The sequence below is a fragment of the Bufo bufo genome, chromosome 6 (assembly GCF_905171765.1).
Source record: "Bufo bufo chromosome 6, aBufBuf1.1, whole genome shotgun sequence".
In the NCBI taxonomy this organism is placed as follows: Eukaryota; Metazoa; Chordata; class Amphibia; order Anura; family Bufonidae; genus Bufo; species Bufo bufo.
In genome coordinates this window covers 426,037,809-426,063,212 of record NC_053394.1, presented here as the reverse complement: position 1 = coordinate 426,063,212, position 25,404 = coordinate 426,037,809, and the positions used below count along the sequence as shown (strand labels likewise).

Below are 25,404 nucleotides of genomic sequence, written 5' to 3'. Positions count from 1 at the left end.
ACCCCTATAGACTGTCCGAAATGTATCAGGGTACCCTTTAATTACCCTAGACAACTAGAGATAGTGAAACTAAACCGTTTTAGATTAGTAGGGATTTTGGCATTAACCTTTTCACTACCATACACCAAGAATGTGGGCAAGAACCCCTTTACTAGCCTAGACCACTACTGGTGTACATATTAACCCCATTTATGACAATAGATAAGCAAGGAATATTGTCATTAATCCCTATCCTACCACAAAACTCCAGGGATATGACCAGTAACCTCTTCACTACTCAAGGCTACCAGGGATGCAGCAGTTTACCCCTTAATTGCTCTAGACGGCTAGGGATATGGACATTAACTCCTTATTCGCTGTAGATAACAGGGATTTTGGCATTAACTCCACCCTAGACAACCAGGGATGTTCTTATCAACATTTGAGTACCCTCAACCAATGAGGCAGTGAGAATAAACTCCTTTACAACTCTAGACCACCAGGGATGTACTTAAAGGGAACCCATCAACAACGTTATGCTAACCTTACTGAGGGCAGTATAAATCAGTGACAGAAATGCTGACTTCAGCGCTGTGTCACTTATCAGCTAAAAGTAAGTGGTTGCCGAGATTATGAATAACCAGGACTCTTCTCAGGAGGCCAGGACTCTTTTCCAGGCCCAGTCTACAATGATTGTGATGTTGGTTCTCGGCAACCACTTACTTTTAACTTATAAATGACAGACCGCTGAAATCAACTCACCTGTCTCTACTTTATTCTGCCGTTAGTATGGGCAGCATAACGTTGCTGACAGGTTCCCTTTAATGACACTATTTAACCATTTTTACTTGTGATCACTAAGGTTTTGAACAGTAATACCATCACTACTCTAGAATACCAGGGGTTTGACTAGTAAGATCATGATTACCTTAGCCCAACAAGAGAGTAACCATTAATGCATTCCCTACCTTAGACCAATACTGAGGTACATATCAACCCCATTTATGACACTAGACATACCCCAAGCCACCATGGATATGGTCTTTTAACCCTGTACCACTGTAGACTGTCTGAGATGTGCCAGTATACCCTTTAATTACCCTAGACAACTAGAGATATTGACATTAGCTCCTTTACCACTATTACTTACTAGGGATTTTGGTACTAACTACTTCACTACTCTAGACCACCAAGGATGTGCTTATAAATCTTTCCAATACTCCCAAGCCCCATGAAGGTGGACATGAACCCCCTTACCACCTTAGACCACTGGGAATGTACTTCCTTAGCTCTTTAACACCCTAGAACACCAAAGGCATTTACACCTTCACTACCCTAGACCACTAGGGATCTGGCCACTAACCTCTAATCAGTGGAGACTCTATATTCTGTATATCAGGCACCAAACCTTATGTAAAACAACAGACACGTTTTATTAACCTTTATAACATCCATATTACTGTATATTGTCTCTTGTGTCAACAAACCCAACACACACCAAGAGAGTGAAAGTCATCAACATGGTACATTACTGTTCCTATCCTGTAGTGTAGGTGCCCAGATCCTAGTCTATGTGTAGCCCACCAGTCGGGGGGTGCTAGGGAAGCTCTTCCTCATGCCCATACATTTCTCCTGGTCGATGAAAAGAGAGTTGGCCTTGATGGACAGGTCATGCTCCAAGTTGGCCTTCGTGTGGACCAGAATCTGTAAGGTGTCCTCAGCTTCTCGGAGACGTTGCTGTAGGACTTGAATGGTGTCGTCGATTTCATGGACTTCTTGGACAAGGCTAAAGATGAAGAAAACACTGGATGAGAACAAGCAGCGGCTTAGCTATGAGGGGAGCAGGGAATGCACTGAACCTTAGTGTTGATGGGACCCAAACAATCTACTGCCATATAAGAGGATGGTTGCATTGTATATCCTATTACAGGATATGTAATGTAATGTATGTACACAGTGACTCCACCAGCAGAATAGTGAGTGCAGCTCTGGAGTATAATACAGGATATAACTCAGGATCAGTACAGGATAAGTAATGTATGTACACAGTGACTCCACCAGCAGAATAGTGAGTGCAGCTCTGGAGTATAATACAGGATGTAACTCAGGATCAGTACAGGATAAGTAATGTAATGTATGTACACAGTGACTCCACCAGCAGAATAGTGAGTGCAGCTCTGGAGCATAATACAGGATGTGACTCAGGATCAGTACACGATAAGTAATGTAATGTATGTACACAGTGACTCCACCAGCAGGAAAGTGAGTGCAGCTCTGGAGCATAATACAGGATGTGACTCAGGATCAGTACACGATAAGTAATGTAATGTATGTACACAGTGACTCCACCAGCAGAATATTGAGTGCAGCTCTGGAGTATAAAACAGTAATTAAATGTATTTAGTATGTGACTGAACCCTTCTTTTTCTGGTATCTTGATAGAAAACAGATAAGGAACTTACCGTATTTGTGCAATATCACGGCACAGTTCCACATTGGGGCGTCTGGTCCGTTCATCAAGACGCGTCTGGGCTACTCTTAAAGGAGCTATTTTGTCCTTGATTGCCTTCTTAATGGCTTCGATTGTCATTTCTGTCTGGAAGATTTCTTGGAGAGTCTGAAAAAGGTTATTAAGATATAAGTTTGTGATAAGAGGAACACTTAAATTTAATATAAGATATGCGTACGACTCTTCATAAGGACACAGGGATACATACACGAGGAGTATGTTACCGCGGCTAGGACACCACATTAAAGGGGTGGTCTGGTTTCCTATATGGATGCCCTATCCTCAGCAGACAACCCCTTTACAAGAAAGGCATTTTACTTTTATTCCTGTCCGTGTTCCATCTTCTGCTTTAGGCCTCTTGCACACAAACGTATTTTAATTCCGTTTCCGTTCCGGTTTTTTTTGCGGACCGTATAAAGAACCATTCAAAGAACCAACCATGGTATAAAGAACCAACCATTCATCCGTTTCTGTATGTCCGTTCTGCAAAAAAATAGAACATGTCCTTTTATTGTCCGCATTACGGACAGAGATAGGACTGTTCTTCTAGGGGCCAGCTGTTCCGCAAAATACGGAATGCACACGGACGTCATCTGTATTTTTTGCAAATCCGTTTTTTTTTCGTACCGCAAAATACATACGGTCGTGTGCAAGAGGCCTTAGTGATGGAAACGTAGATACGTTGTAGAAATCTTTTGATTTAGGCTGGCCATACACTGCAAATATCTCCTCTGACCCCCCTCCACCACACACATGAACGTTCATCTTGGCCGAGCATGCATGTTTTCTGAATTGGAAGAGGACAATAAGCCGCTGCAACAATAATATTTTAGGGGTAAGTGCCAGCCTCCATACATGAGGTTATAATCAATCTGCTCTGGGTGGACATGTCCTCGGGGAGTATGGAGGATCCTTCACCGACTGCAGTTTTTGTCTGGAGCTCGGAGAGGAGTGTAACACAATTAAGACGGCCATGGTGTAATCCAGGGAGCCTGAAGTGTTGAGAAACCCTTGGAATGAGTCTTGGCACGCACGCCAATTCCGTCTAAAGGTTCTGAGAATGTAATTCTCCTTGGCTCTTTGGTCATGGGCTGGGCCTCTCTAATATCTCAGCCCTTACCAATTTCAAGAGGAAAGAAACGTGCTGAGGAGCATGAATATATACACACACATAGGGGAGTTTTTATGAAGACCGGCAGTCTTAAGGCCTCTTGCACACGAACGTGTACGCTCCGTGGCCGGATCCGCAATACACGGGTGCCGTTCCGTGGGCATTCCGCATCACGGATGCGGACCCGTTCACTTCAATAGGTCCGCAGATCCAGAGATGCAGAATTGTACGGAACGGAACTCTACGGGAGCACTACGGAGTGCTTCCATGGGGTTTCGTCCCGTACTTCCGTTCCGCAAAAAGATAGAACATGTCCTATCTTTTTGCGAAACGGCCGGATCGAGGACCCATTCAAGTGAATGGGTCCGCGATCCGCTGCGGCTGCCCCACGGACTGTGCTCGTGCATTGCGGCCCGACCACGGGGCACACACGGCCGTGTGAAAGAGGCCTTAACCTAAAGTAAACTGGAGTAAGATGTGCCACCATTATTTGACGTCTGTGATCTGTGCCACGAGCTGCTGTAGATTTGTGCACCGTAATGTACAAAACTGGTGCAAAGGAAAACTGGCTTTAGTTGCCCCGTTTTCCTTTGCACCACTTTTGATAAATCTCCCTCAATGTGCATTTCCTGATGGTTCCTGCATGGCAAGATGTAGCAGAGCTGAATTTGTCGACCTGTGATTACTTTTACCTGCAAGTCCCGTCGAAAGCCACTGATCACCATGCCAAATGACAATGTCAACTCTGCAGCACTGACTATGGGCTCGTGTGCAGGGGTCCGCAGTGCACATAGGCTGTACAGCCCCTCAGTATGAAGCTGACCCGCCTCCGTCTGCTGCCGTACAAGCTAAGTTGGGCACTGTAGGTGCCGTGATGCTGCCTTATACAGTACCTCCAGCATTGGATTCCACGTGAAATGAAATTGGAGCCACAATACGGTCGCGTGCAAGAGCCATAATTCAGCTCTGCTACATTGGCACATAGCAATAGACACATGTTAGCTGGGCATGATGGAACGTAACAACTGCTCCACTTCAGCATACCATAGAAGCACTGTGCCCCTGATGTGGGGCTCGAGTAGGGGTCTCAGCTTACTCCCTTTCATATGGGCTATGTAAACCTGTGCAGAACTCAACAGACACCCCACCCTTACCATAGAGTGGAGTTGAAACAGGGGACAGCAGGGGAGGGGAGGTGCATATAGAAGAGTAAGGTAAGGCTCCTGGACTGTAGTGCAAAATCTATAATAGACCGCCACCTACCATATATAATACTGGTGTCTTCGTAGACAGCAGAGGACTCTTTGCCTCCCTTCTGGGTCTGGTGCGACTACTACCTCTGCACGCCCTGTAGCTATTCTCCATGTTCTGTACCTGCAGACCTTACCTTGGCCAAGTGGCTCTGGAGCCTGTTCTTGGCATCGGCGGTGTCAGAGATCCTGTTGGTGAAGGCGACGTTCACGAGGTTGAACTGGTTCCACATCTCGTTGGAGGTAGCATTGAGTAGACTCTCTACATCTTCCCTGAGCTTAGCAGATGCCACCCGTTCACCCTGAGACCTCAAGATGTTGTCATCGCTGAACTTGGCCCAGGTTTCAGGAACTGAGATACTGGAAGACACAAATGAATGTAGGCAGAAGACGTCAGGATAGCGGGAACAATAATTAGCACGCATGTGGATAATTGCCGGGCGACACACAATGATCGGCTCTGATCGGTTGCACGTACTGAACATGTCTCAAAGTTTTTCTTGCATAATCGATTCCCTCACAGTCCAACTTAAAGGGCATCTGTCAGCAGTTTTGTACCTATAACACTGTCTGACCTGTTACATGTGCACTTGGCAGCTGAAGGAATCTGTGTTGGTCCCATGTTCATATGTGCCCACATTGCTGAGAAAAATAATGTTTTAATATATGCAAATGAGCCTCTAGGAGCAACGGGGGCGTTACCATTACACCTAGAGGCTCTACTCTCTCTGCAACTGCCGAGCCCCCTGCACTTTGATTGCCAGATGTAATGACGTTTTCACTCCCTGGCCCTGTCAATCAAAGTGCAGGGGGTGTGGCAGCTGCAGAGACAGCTGAGCCTCTAGGTGCAACAGCAACGCCCCCATTGCTCCTAGAGGCTCATTTGCATATATTAAACCATCATTTTTCTCAGCAATGCGGGCACATATGAACATGGGACCAACACAGATGCCTTCAGCTGCCAAGTGCACATGTAACAGGGCAGCCAGTGTCATAGGTAAGAATCTGCTGACAGATGCCCTTTAGGGGGATATTCACACTGGACACACAAAAATCCAGCAGGGATCCGTGGCAAAATCCACAAAAAAACTGCCTCAAAATCCACATGAATTATATATGGATTTTGCAGCAGATTTCCTGAGCATAGGTCATCAATATAAAAATCCTGGACAACCCCTTTAAGATCAACCCCACAAGTCAATTTACTTCAATGGGGCCGCAAAAGCACTCTGCGTGCTGTCCGCATCCGTTGCTCCATTCCGTGGACCACAAAAAAAATATAACCTGTCTTATTCTTGTCTGTTTTGCGGACAAGAATAGGCAGTTACATTAATGGCTGTCCATGCCGTTCCGCAAATTGCGGACCGCAAAACACACACAACGGTCGTGTGCATGAGGCCTAAGGCATTTTATGATTCTTTTGTTTTTGAAGACGGCCCCCAACTATTTTCGGCCAGAGGGGGTTGGGACCGCCTTAACAGCTGACTGGGCTGTGCGCAATTATTTCCATAACCTGTGAGATTTGGAAAAAGCAAAGTTTGCTGTTTCTGTAACTCCCCGGTTGGACGGGGTCAAGGACCCCTGTTCTACAGACAGGTGCAGGTCCCAAAGGTGGGACCGTCACCTGTCAGACATTTATGGAATATGCTGTGTGATGGGACTAAGCTCCCACAATGCACTGCTCTCTGGTCATATATGAATGGAGAAAAGAATATGAATATAAGTAACGCAAGGTATTTATTAATAATACTGCTGTACAGTACCCTCCTAAGTGCCTTATATCGCCACACAATACTGCCATACAGTGCCTAAAGGAAACTGCCAACACACTGTCTAAATAGCAGTGCCATATAGCAAGTGAATAATTCGATGTGCCCATAATACCGCCATATGGGTCAGTGTTGAGAAAGTGACAAGGAGTACTAGGCGGCTGTAATTCCTGTAATATTCGGAACGGTCACTGAATCAGCAACCTCCGGCACTCCAGCTGTTCAGAAACTACAACTCCCAGAATGCTTCATTCACTTCTGTTTGCATGCTGGGCGTTGTAGTTTCACAGCCACCTGTGTGCTGAAGGTTGCTGACCCCTGCTCTTTCCAATACTGAGTTGTCAGTTCTGGGTGGAGTTCTTCTCTGATTTACTATGGCAGCTTCTGCGCCCCGTGGTCATAAACCCGTCATGCTGTGTACGTCTTCCTGCTATATCGTGATTATACGGATTGTGAAACATCTGCTTAGCTGGCAGTTAGCTGCGGTTTCGTACCGTGCCCTGGCTATGCCCTATTACAGTGAATGGCTAAGAAGCGGGTTCAGTTATGGATTTTTCCGACATTTTAACCCTCATCGGCGGGGGGGGGGGGGGGGGTGTAAGGCCTAACCAACGGGACACCAGGTAGAGTAACATACGTGGCGTCCATGCGTTCCACTCCTCTGAAGTAGCCGATGCCATCGGAGGTATTCCTGAGGTTCTGGCACTTGTCATCGATGCGGTACGCCGCCTGCTTGTCGCTGATGTCCCTCTCCAGCTCGTGCTGAGCCGCCCGGTTAGATCTGGAGACAAAGAAAGACAAGTAATAGAATGGGGGACGTCTTCTCCAGTCCAGTGCTATGATACAGACTGGTGGATATGGGGGGGGGCTGCATAGAATTTTTTGGGTATTTTTGCAAATGCTCTACAATGCACAATTCAATAAAAACTGTGGGCTCAGCTATAGACGGAGGCAAAGGAAACTTTGGTTTATGGCTCATTACGCACATTATATATTAGTGCCATATTGTGCACGATGTTATAAACCTTTATTACTCTTGTGTATTACACATTTTTGCTCCAGGGGTACATGAGGTGAACAGCGGCAGGGATGGGACTGCTATGGCGATGATAATGAGTTGTATAAAAATCTATATGGCCATATTGGACCTCCATGTTAGGATAACGGTGTTTCATGAGGTGTGCCTACAAGTCTGTGGACGCAGATTTACAATGACCCTTAGTCCTATTGGCTGCCACCCCCGTTATGGAAAAGAAAATCATTACAAAGGGCAACTTTACAGTTTTCCTATTATTTTCCCAGTTAAAGGGGTCCTCCAACGAAATGTATTTTTCTACCCAGGAGGAAGCATCGCCTGTCTGCCAGAGGGGCTCTCCATTCTGGCGTCTCTACTGAGGGTCCCCTATAGGGTATATGGACATGGGTGGTCCTGATGGTTAAGGATCAGTAGTGGAATCATGCTCAAGATCTGTTGGTCGGCCGTTCCGTGCATTGGTGACTACAACGTGCGGTCCCCAATGCAGGGCGACATCCATGCAGATTCCACAGACGCATCCAGACCTATTCAACTTGAATGGGTCCGTGATCCGTCCACAACACAAAAATAGATCATGTCCTTTTTTTTGCGTTGCGGAGGCAGGGAGATCAACCCCACGGAAGCGCTCTGTAGTGCTTCCGCGGGGTTTCGTGCCTCCGTTCCGCACCGGACCTTCCTGATTGCAGACCCATTCAAGTGAATGGGTCCGCATCTGTGATGCAGGGTGCACATGGCCAGTGCCCGCATATTGCGGAACCTGCTGTTGGCGAGCCGCAATATGGGCATGGCCGGGTAACGGCCGTGTGCATGAGCCCTTAAAGGGGTTGTCCAGGATTTTTCTACTGACTCTATCCTGAGGACAGGCGATCAGTATCTAATCGGTGCGCCCTACCGATCAGCTGTTTCAGAGAAGGTCTGACGCAGGAACGTACACGTAACGGCATCCACTGTGTAGTGGACGGAGCTGGTTACTGCAGCGCTGACCCTACTGAAGTGAACGGGGGCGGCGCAGCAGTTACCAACTCCATACATTACACAATGGGTAGAGCTGTGTAATTCCAGTGCTGGAGCCGATCGGCGGAGGTGCAGGGTGTCGGGACCCCCACAAATCAGATAATGATGGCCTATCCTGAGGACAGGCCATCAGTAGTAAAATCCTGGACCACCCCTTTAAATTGGCCATACATTTTAGAGAGCTGTCATTCGACACACAGTTGTCTCTCCTAACCCCCCGGTATACACATGCACACTCTGTTAGACCAAGTATGCACGTGTTCTGAATGGGCAGAAGGAGGGAAGACAATGTCAGACACCTCTGGTGATGGCTGATTCCCCCAATAACAGAGGGACTGGGCATGTTGAAATCCAACAGACTGATCCTTGTCTCCCTAAACATCTGCCGTCAGGTAAGTCAGGAAACCCCCATACTCATTGGCCAGCTTTAGCCTGACAAGCCTGGTAATGTAAAACAGAAAGGTTGCTGGGAATTCGCTGTCTGACAACCCCATTGAAAAGAAGGTAGTTGCTAGGCAGAGTATCCCCAGTTGTCAGATATGACTCGTTCATGGAGGTGACTGGTCTGACAACTGAGAAATCAGAGGGCAGAAAATAAGGTGCAGGGTTCCAGCATAAAACATGGAACATGACAAAAGTAAAAACACAAGCAAGACCTACGCGTTTCGAGTGGACACCTCACTCTTACTTACTCTTACAAGGCTGAGCTGACCTTTCCAAAAAATGTTTGTATTTTGAGAAATCTAGAGGGGGGTAGCTTGTCCAACCTGAGCTGGGGCTCTCTTTTAATCCGAGCCCTTATTGGTTTCCTTTTAATAAATGTAAATAAAACACCCAGCATGCCCTCCTCAAGACTTGAGAAACCAAGTATAAAGTCAGAAGACGTCTTACGCCAGTTGTGCTGCCGTCTTCTCTAGGTGTCTTCTCATTCTCTCCTGGCAGGACTTGATGGCGTCAACTTCCTATACGAAAGACATAAGATGTAGTAGGACAACAGTAGGTGGAGAGGGAGTCAAAGGTTCCAGGTCACACCAGATTCGGGGGGAAGGGAAGGTTTCATGGGGGCACTTACTGTACCTGTCCATATCATCTCTAAAGCTAGTGACCTTGGTCTTGGTACCAGACTTGCATTAACAAAGACTTGGGAAACTTCACAACTATCAACTTGCAGCAAGATCTCCAGCCCATCAGAATGTAGAACTTCCAGGCCCGTCCATAGCTTTATGGCATAATATGACCTATGGCTTTACAATGGAGCTGTGACCTACTGAAGTTGAGTGCATAGTGCCAGGTCAACCTGCATCAGCAATGTTCGGTGGCACTTCCAGTGGCTGATGGTCTTACCTGCAGCAGCTGCTTCTCCACATCATCGTGTACGAGGTCTATGGACATTCTCTTCTCGCGGTGGTACAAGCATTCCTGAGCTACCTGCCACCAAGCACAACACAATTACATCGTACAATATGTGTGGACCGTCCTAAATTTAAGATGCGTCTTACATTCTGCAATAGGATATGTCTTGACATTACAGCAGGATGGGACCCTTTAAAACACCAAAAAATGGAGATGTTATAAAACTGCTGATATGGGTCCTTCCAGGGTTCCTCAGCCTAGCATGGCTCTTGGACGGCAGCAGATCTGCCACCATACGTGACACCAGAACAATTATCAGGTGCCCTGATATAGAGAGTATGCGTGCCCTTTAATTCACCCGTGTGGAGTCATGTGCGTCTGGTGGAGGAGGCTAATGAGCGGTTTCTGTATCTGGTGGAATGTGTTCGCGGTATGACAGGCTCAGCAATCTGTGTCAGCCGCTCACCTGGCGGCACAATCTCCACCAGTTACATGTTACACTATACACAGTAATAATGCCTCCGCCCCATACTGTTACAGTGTTTGTAGCAACCACCGGCTGTGCTGACAGGTCTTTTATTACCCTGCCGGCCCGGGGTGTGTTACACAGCAGCCTGGATACACTGTGTACACACCGCTCCAGCCTGGGGATGGATAACGAGGAAGATCTGGTCAATACCTTAATGAATGCAAGACTTACTGCGCTGGAGAAACCTCTCTGATGGATGGTGATGTCACAGTGTGAATGTAGTGACATCATACAGTCAATGTATCAGATCAGTCTGTGATTGGATGGTGATGTCACAGGGTGAGGTCACACATTCTACATAGCAGATCACTCTGTGATTGGATGGTGATGTCACAGGATGAATGTAGTGATGTCATACAGTCCATATAACAGATCAGTCTTTGGTTAGTGAGGTCATACAATCTATGTAGCATATAAGTCTGTGATTGGACGGTGATGTCACAGTGTGAATGTAGTGACATAATACAGTCTATATATCAGATCAGTCTGTGATTGGATGGTGATGTCACAGGGTGAGGGCGGTGAGGTCACAGAGTCTATGTAGCAGATCAGTCTGTGATTGGTGATGTCAGAGGGTAAGGGCAGAGAGGTGACAGTCTATATAGCAGATCAGTCTGTGATTGGTGATGTCACAGGGTGAGGGCGGTGAGGTGACAGAGTCTATATAGCAGATCAGTCTGTGATTGGTGATGTCAGAGAGTAAGGGCAGAGAGGTGACAGTCTATGTAGAAGATCAGTCTGTGATTGGTGATGTCACAGGGTATGGGCAGTTAGGTCACAGTCTATGTAGCAGATCAGTCTGTGATTGGTGATGTCACAGGGTGAGGGCAGTTAGGTCACAGTCTATGTAGCAAAATCAGTCTATGATTGGTGATGTCAGAGGGTGAGGGCAGAGAGGTGACGGTCTATGTAGCAGATCAGTCTGTGATTGGTGATGTCACAGGGTGAGGGCAGAGAGGTGACGGTCTATGTAGAAGATCAGTCTGTGATTGATGATGTCACAGGGTAAGGGCAGAGAGGTCACAGAGTCTATATAGCAGATCAGTCTGTGATTGGTGATGTCACCGGGTAAGGGCAGTTAAGTCACAGTCTATGTAGCAGATCAGTCTGTGATTGGTGATGTCACAGGGTGAGGGCAGAGAGGTGACGGTCTATGTAGCAGATCAGTCTATGATTGGGTGGTGATGTCACAAGGTGAATTTAGCAGCTCAGTCTGTAATTGAAAAATAATGTCATAGGATAAGGGCAGTCTGTGATTGGATGGTGATGTCACAGAGTAAGGTCAGAGTGATGTCACGGATTGGTTGCAAAGTGCTAGTGGTCAGTCTGTGATTAAATGATGATGTCACAGCATGCGGGCGGTGAGGTTGCAGGGTCTATGTAATGGTTCATCTGAGATTATTGATACGGTGGGCAGAGTATACAGGCAGAGTATACAGGCAGTATTGTCATGGTCTTACCTTCTTGCTGTTCTCCTTCGTTTGACATGTGCTGGCGGCCATCTTGGTTTCTGGGTTTCTTGTAGCCTCCCACCCTGCGGCTCCTCCTTCCCACTGGGAGGAGCTGGATGCCTAGCTCATATATATAGGAGGTCTGTGGCTTCAGTTCCTTGCTTGGTCCTCCTGTGTTCACATGCTTCTAGACTGCTGCTGCTTCTGGTTCCTGATCCTGGTTTCGTCCGACTACCCTGCTGGTTCCTGATCCTGGTTTCGTCCGACTACCCTGCTGGTTCCTGATCCTGGCTTCGTCTGACTACCCTGCTGGTTCCTGATCCTGGTTTCGTCTGACTACCCTTCTGGTTCCTGACCTTTGGCTTCGCAAAGACTCTGCTTCGGTTTCGCCATCCGTTTGGACTTTTGCTTTACAGCTTTATTTTCAATAAAGCCTTCTTATTTTCACTTATCTCTTGTTGTACGTCTGGTTCATGGTCCCGTGACATTAGGACCAAGCCATGAATTCTGACGGTACAGGGCCATCCTCGCTACCCACGCTGGTTGCCAGACTTGATCAGCAGGATCACCTGTTGGGCCGGTTCGCTGTGGCGTTGCAAACCCTGCTTGAACGCACGGCTCATTTCGCTCCCGTTGCCGATGGGTCGGTTGTCGCTCCTGGGCCCGCTCCTACTGCCGCTCCGGTTGTTGCGCCAGAGTCTACCCCGACACCTGTTGTTGCACCTGCAGTGTTTCGGGGTATGACCGGTTCTGCCCCTCTTCCACAGCGCTTTGGGGGTGAGCCAACTCAGTGCCGAGGTTTCCTTAACCAGGTGGGCATTTATTTCGAGTTGCTGCCACATGCCTTTCCTACTGAGAGATCAAAGGTGGGCTTCTTGATCTCGCTGCTCTCGGACAAGGCCTTGGCCCGGGCCAGCCCTTTATGGGAGAACAACAATCCGGTGGTTGCCGAGTTTTCCGGTTTTGTTGCTTCTCTTCGGAAGGTATTCGATGTGCCGGCTCGTGCTGCCTCTGCTGCGAAGCTCCTTATGTCCATCAGACAGGGTTCACGATCCGTAGCTGAATACGCCATTGAGTTTCGTACCCTGGCAGCAGAGGTGGGCTGGAATAATGAGGCTCTGGTCGCTGCTTTCTCTCATGGTCTCTCGGATGCCTTGAAGGATGAGGTTGCAGCTAAGGACCTACCAGTGGAGCTCGAGTCTCTTATTTCTTTCCTGATTTTGATTGACACCAGACTCAGGGAGAGACCTTCCTTTAAGGAGAGCCTGCGGAGGTTTTCTAACAGATTGGCGCCTACGTTTGCTGTCCCACCCGTGCCTCCCTCTCCTCCCACGCCTCCTGGGGATGACTTGTCTGGGGGTGAACCCATGCAGCTGGGGTTTGCTCGCCTGTCCGAGGGGGAGAGGGTACTCCGGAGACGCGAGGGCCGATGCATGTACTGTGGTCTCGGTGGACATTTTCGGTTGGCATGTCCGAACCGTCCGGGAAACGCTCGCACCTGAGATCCTGTCGGGGGCAGATCTTGGGTGGAGTCTCCTCGTCCCCGGTTTCCCGTGTTGACAAACCACTGATCACTGTTGTCCTCTCCTGGGTCGGGGGCTCGGTGACGACCCAGGCGTTGGTGGACTCTGGTGCTGGTGGTTTGTTCATTGATAATGTGTTCGCTGCCGCCAATTCCATTCCTCTGCAGGCTCGAGGTTCCCCACTGGCTCTTGAGGCGATAGACGGCAGACCCCTTCTGCCGCCACACGTGACTCATGAGACCCTTCCAGTGGGGATAGCCATTGGTGCCGTTCACAGAGAGTCGGTCTGCCTCCAGGTTATTTCGTCTCCACACTACTCGGTGGTCTTGGGGTACCCCTGGCTCCGGAAGCATAATCCGACTTTCGATTGGAGATCGGCCGAGATCCTCTCGTGGTCACCGCAGTGTGGGGCTAGTTGCATCCATGGGTCTGTCAAGTTGCTGTGTACTTCCTCGGACTCTCTGTTGCCTCCTGAATACGAGGAGTACCGGGATGTATTCGATAAGGTGCGCGCGGTTGCCCTACCTCCGCACCGCCCATACGATTGTGCCATAGAGTTACAATCTGGTGCCGTTCCTCCTCGTGGCAAAGTCTATCCACTGTCGGTAGCGGAGAATGAGGCCATGGAGGAGTACGTGAGGGAGGCGCTTTCACGCGGACACATTCGCAAATCCTCGTCCCCGGCAGGGGCTGGATTTTTCTTTGTGAAAAAGAAGGGCGGTGAGTTGAGGCCTTGCATCGATTACAGGGGTCTCAATCGCATCACGATCAAGAACGCTTACCCGATACCCTTGATTTCCGAGCTGTTCGATCGCCTTAAAGGGGCCACGGTCTTTACCAAACTCGACCTGAGGGCGGCATATAACCTGGTAAGGATCAAGGCGGGCGATGAGTGGAAGACCGCGTTTAACACCAGGACCGGTCATTATGAATCCTTGGTTATGCCCTTTGGGTTGTGCAATGCGCCCGCAGTCTTTCAGGAATTCATCAACGATGTTTTCCGTGACCTGTTGCAGCAGTGTGTGGTGGTCTATTTGGATGACATCTTGGTATATTCTGAATCCATGGAGGCCCACATTCTGGATGTCAGACGAGTGTTGCAACGGTTACGAGAGAACAAGCTGTTCGGTAAGCTTGAGAAATGCGAATTTCACCGATCCCAGGTAACCTTCTTAGGTTACATCATTTCCGCTGAGGGGTTCTCCATGGATCCTGAGAAGGTTTCGGCTGTCTTACAGTGGCCCCAGCCCAGTGGTCTTCGTTCCCTGCAGCGCTTTTTGGGCTTCGCCAATTATTATCGGAAGTTCATCAGGGACTTTTCCATGCTAGCCAAGCCTCTCACGGATCTGACCAGGAAGGGCAGTAATTCCCAGGTCTGGCCGCTCGAGGCCATCCGAGCTTTTGAGGCTCTAAAGTCCGCCTTTGTGTCGGCTCCGATTCTGTCGCATCCCAACCCTGGGTTGCCCTTTGTCCTCGAGGTGGACGCGTCTGAGACGGGAGTAGGCGCCCTTCTGTCTCCGCGTAGAACACCAGAGGGTCCTCTGCTTCCTTGTGGGTTTTACTCCCGGAAACTGTCTTCCGCGGAGTGCAACTATCAGATTGGTGACAGGGAGTTATTGGCCATCGTGCAGGCCCTTAAAGAATGGAGGCACTTGCTCGAGGGTTCGGTGGTTCCGGTCCTCATCCTGACGGACCACAAGAATCTGACCTACCTTTCTGAGGCCAAGAGATTGACACCACGTCAGGCCAGATGGGCTCTGTTCTTGTCACGTTTTAATTACGTGGTCTCCTACCTACCCGGTTCCAAGAACATCAGGGCGGATGCCTTATCACGGCAGTACTCCGAGCTGTCCAGGGAGGAGTCGATTCCGACTTCGGTCATACCTCCGAATCAGATCTTGGCCGCCATTCGCACCAGCCTGACCTCTCCCCTGGGTGAGCAGATTTTGGCGGCTCAATCTGGTGCTCCCTCTGGGAGACCCAACGGCAGATGTTTTGTGCCTGAGGAGTTGAACAACTCGGTTGTTGCGAACCTACCATAACTCCAAGACCGCGGGGCATCCTGGAAAGAATCAGCTGTCCTGGGCTGTTTCACGTCTGTTCTGGTGGCCTTCCCTACGTTCCGACATCGCCGCATATGTAGCGGCATGCTCCGTTTGTGCCCAGAGTAAGTCCCCTCGGCACCTTCCGTTGGGCCTTCTGCAACCCATAGCCACCGGGGAGCGCCCATGGACACACCTGGGGATGGATTTCATTGTGGACCTCCCTGCATCCCGAGGCCATACGGTCATTCTCATGATTGTGGATCGGTTTTCCAAAATGTGCCACTGTGTTCCTCTCAAGAAGTTACCCTCTGCACAAGAGTTGGCCACGATTTTTGCCAGGGAGGTCTTCCGGTTGCACGGTTTGCCCAAGGAGATTGTGTCGGATCGGGGGAGTCAGTTTGTGTCCAGGTTCTGGCGCGCCTTTTGCTCCCAGTTGGGGATTCATCTCTCCTTCTCCTCGGCCTACCACCCTCAGTCCAATGGGGCCGCAGAACGATCCAATCAGGCCTTGGAGCAATTCCTTCGTTGCTATGTCTCCGATCACCAAGACAATTGGGTTGATCTCCTGCCTTGGGCTGAGTTTGCCAGGAACACGGCGGTGAACTCTTCCTCTGGGACGTCTCCCTTCATGGCCAATTATGGGTTCCAACCTGCCGTGTTACCGGAGGTATTCTCTCCCCAGGATATTCCGGCTGTGGAGGATCACCTTTCCGTCCTACGTGCTTCTTGGGTACTTATCCAGAAGTCCCTTGAGGTCTCTGCGCAGCGCCAGAGACTCCAGGCTGATCGCAGACGAGCGCCTGCTCCTTCCTACCAGGTCGGAGACCGTGTATGGTTGTCCACCCGCAACCTCAACCTTCGAGTGCCCACTCCCAAGCTGGCGCCTCGCTTTGTTGGTCCCTTCCGAGTGCTTCGCAGGGTAAACCCGGTAGCCTATGCCCTTGCGCTTCCTCCTGGCATGCGGATCTCCAACGTGTTTCATGTCTCCCTGTTGAAGCCACTGGTGTGTAATCGTTTCACTTCCTCGGTTCCTCGGCCTCGTCCGGTCCAAGTGGGCAATCGTGAGGAGTATGAGGTGAGCAATATCCTGGACTCACGCCTGGTCCGCGGTCGGGTGCAGTTTTTGGTCCATTGGCGTGGTTATGGTCCAGAGGAGCGTTCCTGGGTTCCCTCCGCAGATGTCCATGCTCCTGCCTTGCTCCGAGCCTTCCACGCACGCTTCCCTCAGAAACCGTTCTTTACTTTGCGGAGGAGGGGCCCTTGAGGGGGAGGTACTGTCATGGTCTTACCTTCTTGCTGTTCTCCTTCGTTTGACATGTGCTGGCGGCCATCTTGGTTTCTGGGTTTCTTGTAGCCTCCCACCCTGCGGCTCCTCCTTCCCACTGGGAGGAGCTGGATGCCTAGCTCATATATATAGGAGGTCTGTGGCTTCAGTTCCTTGCTTGGTCCTCCTGTGTTCACATGCTTCTAGACTGCTGCTGCTTCTGGTTCCTGATCCTGGTTTCGTCCGACTACCCTGCTGGTTCCTGATCCTGGTTTCGTCCGACTACCCTGCTGGTTCCTGATCCTGGCTTCGTCTGACTACCCTGCTGGTTCCTGATCCTGGTTTCGTCTGACTACCCTTCTGGTTCCTGACCTTTGGCTTCGCAAAGACTCTGCTTCGGTTTCGCCATCCGTTTGGAATTTTGCTTTACAGCTTTATTTTCAATAAAGCCTTCTTATTTTCACTTATCTCTTGTTGTACGTCTGGTTCATGGTCCCGTGACAAGTATACAGTCAGTGCAGCTGGTTGGTCTGTGTCTGGCCCAGTGTGTTCACAAAGTCTATATAGAAAATTCAGGGGAGCTCTCTGCCTCCCGCACAGGGTATAAATGTCTCGGTATATCTGTGCACTTCATGTTGTGTAATGACCAACCAAAAATCTGTCTGCCGGCAAATTTGCAGCTGAAGAAAGATATAATCTGTGTTTTCTATGGAGGCCCTCCACAATTTGTGTATGTATGACTGAGTTACTATCTTTCCAAGAACCGTCTTATTATATTGTGCCATAAAAATCACAATTAGTGATGAGCGGCAGGGGCAATATTCGAATTTGCGATATCTCGCGAATATTCGTCATAATTTCGAGAATTCGCGATTATTTTCTTGATTGTGAAAATCGGCAATGTAATATTCGCGTAATGCGCGCGCAATACAGGCGGGGGTCACTTTTGCTACATTTTTCAAGCTGCTAGAAGTTTCCTGAGTTTGGAGAAAATGGTTGGCACGGCAGAACATTACAATGGCTTTATATGCAGAAAGAGTGCTCCAATATAGCGCAAATCGGCACTTATGATGCGCATATTTTTGGCGCAATACGTGCAACTTCACATTTTATCAGGTGATATATATTCGCAAATACGAATATATATCACTATATTCTAGTGGCGATATTCGCAATTAAAATTTGCAATACGAATATTCGCGCCCAACACTAATCACAATCTCATTGTGTCACTGAAGTAAAAATATCCCTAAAAGTTTTCCAGTTTTTATCACTCCCGAAGCCATTTATCACTCCCGAGGAAGGGACCGTGACTGGCTAGACAAGTATTCTAAGGACGTTCTCCTGGTGATCACTTAGTAGGTCACTTTGTATTGCCTGTTCCTCTGGTAACAAGTCTGGGATTAGAGTTGTTTCAACAATTGAATCTGAATGGTTTATTGATCTTGGTTTTCAAGAAGGACTAATTAGATCCACCTAATGTCAGGTGGAGGATTATGTTTGTGGATGGATCAGATGACAATCTCCTCACAGACATAACAATGCCATATACAGGATGCAAAGCCAGGTTTGGGAACCACTTGGCTGTCCTTACCAACCAGTTGTGAAAAGGAAGAACCATGGTTTTAATAATCCTTCCAAATGCCAAGGTGAAACATTAAGAACCTCCTCCGAAATAGAAATGAGGCTGTCTGACTTAACATAGCAACATTAGGTTGTCCATAACTCAAGGAGCATATTCAAGATATTTCCACACCTCACACTTTGATCAATGTTTGACTGGTGGAGGTCTAACCAATTCAATCAGCACTTACAACGAAGGGACCCCTTTGGCTTTTATCCTGACACAGTCCCACTTTGTAGAAACTTCTATACAGTAGTTGAGGGCAGGTCTGTATCAGAAAATGGCCAATAGGACCACCACCATTTGGTTCTAGGAACCAGACATTGATGGCATGTCCTATTGATGTGGCATTCCCTTTAATGTCCATGGAGATAAAAGTAGTTAGTAGCTATAGTCCCAGGGAGATCCCACCTGAAAGATCTACTGTGCCTTCAAGAAAGAGGACTAAAGCTGGCTATCTACCTTAAAACCCCTTTACCCAGCCCAATGGTCGAAACATTATCGTCCCATTCCTAATAATTGCCCTGTGTAACGATAGCACTGATCACCCATCACTGTTGGGGTCACCTAAATCATCTTTTTTGCCAGCAGATTTTGCTGTCCTAATAGAGATTCTCTGCCCTGAAGCAATGATTCTCTTTGAGGAGGAGAGATCATAGCAGCAAATGCTGACCCTCATACAGAGATGATTGCTGCATTTAAATGCAGCTCTCACTGCCTCTGAGGAGCCAGCAATTATCGGGAAATACTCAATAACTGCTAGCTATGTCGGCCTGTGTAAAGGGGCCTTTAGATAACTGTCTACTGACCCCTTGTTTGGCCAACACCTAACCCTCTCAACCCTCATATACTCTCGATTCGGCCAAGCGGGCATGTGTCCTGGGTGAGGAAAGAGAAAGATATCCACATCTGTGATGGAGATGAATATTGAAAGGATCAGTCATGTTAGAATCCAGGTACTAGATCCTTATCTCTCCCAACATCTATCCTCAGGGGAAAGTCCCACCAAAATAGGCAGGTTCACTGAACATTAACCTAATGTATATGGCAAGCTTTAAGGATTGTCTCCAACTCAACAGGATAGAAGCCATGTTTCTGAAAAACCCTGAGATTCTCAAAAAAGAAAATGTCCCTTCTTTATCAACTATTCTACAATGGTGTTTAATTTAAAATGTCCATTTGCAAAATCTCATCATCTCAAAATTTACCATATTGATAAGAATTCATATCAAAGACTGGTAGTTACCTGGAGAGGACCTTCTGTTTCAGCAAGTGCCCTTTCTAGACGCCTCTTGACCTCGGAGAGTGCATTTGTTTCTCCAATCATCTGGTCAATCTCATGATTGATTTCAGATTTCCAGAAAGCAATGTCGTTTACTCGTTCCCCCAAGTCTTTGCTGGTGTCGGTCTGGATTTTTCTTGTCTTCTGGTCTCTCTCTTGGATCAGTCGGCTGGTGTCAACACGTAACCTCTCGGCACTACGTCTGGAGGATTCAGATTCCCTATAATTGTTTAGATTGGACTTGTGCCAGTCATCTGGGGTATACCTAGTAAAAAGTGCTGTTCTATTGGCGGGGTAGGAAAGAATCTGTGCTGGGTTGAGACCCGGGGCGCTCTTCGAGAGGGGTGCTAGAGTTGGTGTGGCGGATGCCACCTTGTAGTATGTGCTTGGTCTCCATGGCAGAGTCAGGCTATGACTTAAAGTGTAGTGAGGAAACCGGTTTTTGTAGCTTGATGCCATCGTGGATATAGCTGGGAGGAAATTGGTTGGTGTGGGTTTGGGACGGGCATAGGTAGAAGTCATTGTAGTGCCGAGAAGCTCCATGGTGGCGGCAGGACAATCAATGCTGTGGTCTATGAAAGAAAAAAAAAGAAAAAATTCACATCCATTATTTCACCAGGAATACTGGAGCCACGTGAACACAGGGTTGGCAAAAATTGGCGCTAAACAGGTAAAACTACAAGCTGCATTCTGATTGGTTGCTAAGGGCCCCATCCTTACATGATGCCTGACGTTTTCCCGAACGTAGTCGATTACAGATCGGATAGCTGCAATTACCCGCTCATTAATTGTCTACAATCCTATGACAATACCGGATCACGTTTCAGCTCTGCTTCCCTGCAGATTCATCGGCCACCCACGGGGATCAATGTTCTAGCTAACGCTCCCAGCCAGAGCTCAGACACATCACGACTTTCATCTCATGTAAACAGTTCCGTCCCGGCTCTTACAGCTGGGGTGGACTGTAGTGTAATAGACGATATCGCCTTACATAATGATATGGTGTGGGCTGTCAATATCCAGGAAGAGCTAGGTGGCCACTTATCTGGCGCGGTACGCTGGACTTGTAGCTTGATGGAAGCTGGGGTAGCATCATCCCCCTGGAGGCTCCTCAGGAATCACAGAAAATTGGCAGACAGAGATAGGCAGACAGTCAGAGACAGACAGATAGACAGAGACAGGCAGACAGACAGAGACAGACAGATAGACAGAGACAGGCAGACAGACAGAGACAGACAGATAGACAGAGACAGGCAGACAGATAGACAGAGACAGGCAGACACAGACAGATAGATGATAGATGATAGATAGATAGATAGATAGATAGATAGATAGATAGATAGATAGATAGATAGATATGAGATAGATAGATATGAGATAGATAGATAGATAGATAATAGATAATAGATAGATAGATATGAGATAGATAGATAGATATGAGATAGATAGATAGATATGAGATAGATAGATATGAGATAGATAGATATGAGATAATAGATAGATAGATATGAGATAGATAGATAGATGATAATCTAATATCTATCGAACAATAACACACGCTACACTATAACATGTACTAGACTATACTACACACCAGAGTATAACAGGTACTGGACTATATCACGCATCGGACTATTACACCTACTGGACTATAACAGTTACACGTACCGAACTATTACACCTACTGGACTATAGCACGTACTGGACACACACCGGACATAACACGCAACAGACTATAACACGTACCGGACTATTAGATGTACTGGACTATAACACGTACCGGACTATGACATATACTGGACATGTACTGGACTATTAGATGTACTGGACTATAACACGTACCGGACTATGACATATACTGGACATGTACTGGACTATTAGATGTACTGGACTATAACACGTACCGGACTATGACATATACTGGACATGTACTGGACTATTAGATGTACTGGACTATAACACGTACCGGACTATGACATATACTGGATTATAATGCAAATTTTCATTATCTCTTTCTGAGTTTATTCTGGAATTTTTCATTTTTCCCCCTGAAGAATGGCCCCAGGTGTATAGCACTGCCATGATGTATACTTATATATACTGTATACTGCACATATTCCCCAGGTGTATAACACTGCCATGATGTATACACATATATATACCGCACATATTCCCCAGGTGTATAGCCCTGCCATGATGTATACATATATACAGGGAGTGCAGAATTATTAGGCAAGTTGTATTTTTAAGGATGAATTTTATTATTGAACAACAACCATGTTCTCAATGAACCGAAAAAACTCATTAATATCAAAGCTGAATATTTTTGGAAGTAGTTTTTAGTTTGTTTTTAGTTTTAGCTATTTTAGGGGGATATCTGTGTGTGCAGGTGACTATTACTGTGCATAATTATTAGGCAACTTAACAAAAAACAAATATATACCCATTTCAATTATTTATTTTTACCAGTGAAACCAATATAACATCTCAACGTTCACAAATATACATTTCTGACATTCAAAAAGAAAACAAAAACAAATCAGTGACCAATATAGCCACCTTTCTTTGCAAGGACACTCAAAAGCCTGCCATCCATGGATTCTGTCAGTGTTTTGATCTGTTCACCATCAACATTGCGTGCAGCAGCAACCACAGCCTCCCAGACACTGTTCAGAGAGGTGTACTGTTTTCCCTCCTTGTAAATCTCACATTTGATGATGGACCACAGGTTCTCAATAGGGTTCAGATCAGGTGAACAAGGAGGCCATGTCATTAGATTTTCTTCTTTTATACCCTTTCTTGCCAGCCACGCTGTGGAGTACTTGGACGCGTGTGATGGAGCATTGTCCTGCATGAAAATCATGTTTTTCTTGAAGGATGCAGACTTCTTCCTGTACCACTGCTTGAAGAAGGTGTCTTCCAGAAACTGGCAGTAGGACTGGGAGTTGAGCTTGACTCCATCCTCAACCCGAAAAGGCCCCACAAGCTCATCTTTGATGATACCAGCCCAAACCAGTACTCCACCTCCACCTTGCTGGCGTCTGAGTCGGACTGGAGCTCTCTGCCCTTTACCAATCCAGCCACGGCCCATCCATCTGGCCCATCAAGACTCACTCTCATTCAGTCCATAAAACCTTAGAAAAATCAGTCTTGAGATATTTCTTGGCCCAGTCTTGACGTTTCAGCTTGTGTGTCTTGTTCAGTGGTGGTCGTCTTTCAGCCTTTCTTACCTTGGCCATGTCTCTGAGTATTGCACACCTTGTGCTTTTGGGCACTCCAGTGATGTTGCAGCTCTGAAATATGGCCAAACTGGTGGCAAGTGGCATCTTGGCAGCTGCACGCTTGACTTTTCTCAGTTCATGGGCAGTTATTTTGCGCCTTGGTTTTTCCACACGCTTCTTGCGACCCTGTTGACTATTTTGAATGAAACGCTTGATTGTTCGATGATCACGCTTCAGAAGCTTTGCAATTTTAAGAGTGCTGCATCTCTCTGCAAGATATCTCACTATTTTTGACTTTTCTGAGCCTGTCAAGTCCTTCTTTTGACCCATTTTGCCAAAGGAAAGGAAGTTGCCTAATAATTATGCACACCTAATATAGGATGTTGATGTCATTAGACCAAACTCCTTCTCATTACAGAGATGCACATCACCTAATATGCTTAATTGGTAGTAGGCTTTCGAGCCTATACAGCTTGGAGTAAGACAACATGCATAAAGAGGATGATGTGGTCAAAATACTCATTTGCCTAATAATTCTGCACGCAGTGTATATACCGCACATATTCCCCAGGTGTATAGCCCTGCCATGATGTATACATATATATATACCGCACATATTCCCCAGGTGTAGAGCCCTGCCATGATGTATACATATATATATACCGCACATATTCTCCAGGGGATTATAGCCCTGCCATGATGTATACATATATATATACCGCACATATTCCCCAGGTGTAGAGCCCTGCCATGATGTATACATATATATATACCGCACATATTCCCCAGGTGTATAGCACTGCCATGATGTATACATATATATATACCGCACATATTCCCCAGGTGTAGAGCCCTGCCATGATGTATACATATATATATACCGCACATATTCTCCAGGGGATTATAGCCCTGCCATGATGTATACATATATATATACCGCACATATTCCCCAGGTGTATAACACTGCCATGATGTATACACATATATATACCGCACATATTCCCCACCCCAGGTGTATAGCCCTGCCATGATGTATACATATATATATACCGCACATATTCCCCAGGTGTATAGCACTGCCATGATGTATACATATATATATACCGCACATATTCCCCAGGTGTAGAGCCCTGCCATGATGTATACATATATATATACCGCACATATTCTCCAGGGGATTATAGCCCTGCCATGATGTATACATATATATATACCGCACATATTCCCCAGGTGTATAACACTGCCATGATGTATACACATATATATACCGCACATATTCCCCACCCCAGGTGTATAGCCCTGCCATGATGTATACATATATATATACCGCACATATTCCCCAGGTGTAGAGCCCTGCCATGATGTATACATATATATATACCGCACATATTCCCCAGGTGTATAACACTGCCATGATGTATACATATATATATACCGCACATATTCTCCAGGGGATTATAGCCCTGCCATGATGTATACATATATATATACCGCACATATTCCCCACCCCAGGTGTATAGCACTGCCATGATGTATACTTATATATACTGTATACTGCACATATTCCCCAGGTGTATAACACTGCCATGATGTATACACATATATATACCGCACATATTCCCCACCCCAGGTGTATAGCACTGCCATGATGTATACATATATATATACTGCACATATTCCCCAGGTGTATAGCACTGTCATGATGTATACATATATATATATATATATACCGCACATATTTCCCAGGTGTATAGCCCTGCCATGATGTATACATATATATATATACCGCACATATTCCCCAGGTGTATACCACTGCCATGATGTATACACATATATATACCGCACATATTCCCCAGGTGTATAGCCCTGCCATGATGTATACATATATATATACCGCACATATTCCCCAGGTGTATACCACTGCCATGATGTATACACATATATATACCGCACATATTCCCCAGGTGTATAGCCCTGCCATGATGTATACATATATATACCGCACATATTCCCCAGGTGTATAGCCCTGCCATGATGTATACATATATATACCGCACATATCTGTATGTCCTGCATATACACCTTATATAAAAGTCGCTTGATGGCGCTATATGAAATCCATTATCCAGCAGGTGCACAGCGACAATGTGGCAGACATGTCATTATACTGTATATTGGTACAGTTATACCTCCGCTTCTGTCACACTACAACCCCTGCTGTCATGGCATGCTGGGAGTTGTAGTTTCACAGTAGCTGTAGTAACAGGTTGAAGATTCTTACAAGCTGCGTATAGCTATATACTCCTGGAGCCTACAGATGACAGGGCAGCCGGGCACTCACCTGGAGGTAGGTAGACAGTCAGTGGCTGCTCCTCCCGCTGACACCACAGCTAAGCATCCCTGCCCGGTACACTCAGACAGACATATTGCCTGCATGACGGACG

General features: G+C 47.1%; 1 protein-coding gene across 1 annotated transcript; it reads right to left on the bottom strand.

The window, feature by feature from the left end:
- Positions 1–1,393: 1,393 nt before the first annotated feature.
- On the bottom strand, positions 1,394–25,404 carry TEKT3 (tektin 3). Its single transcript, XM_040436052.1, has 8 exons — positions 25,302–25,404; positions 19,704–20,311; positions 10,013–10,096; positions 9,560–9,630; positions 7,256–7,399; positions 4,987–5,209; positions 2,442–2,596; positions 1,394–1,765 (listed from the first exon to the last, which is right to left on the bottom strand). The coding sequence occupies exons 2-8, from the start codon at positions 20,280–20,282 to the stop codon at positions 1,549–1,551; spliced, it is 1,473 nt and encodes a 490-aa protein (XP_040291986.1). The 5' UTR covers positions 20,283–20,311; positions 25,302–25,404; the 3' UTR covers positions 1,394–1,548.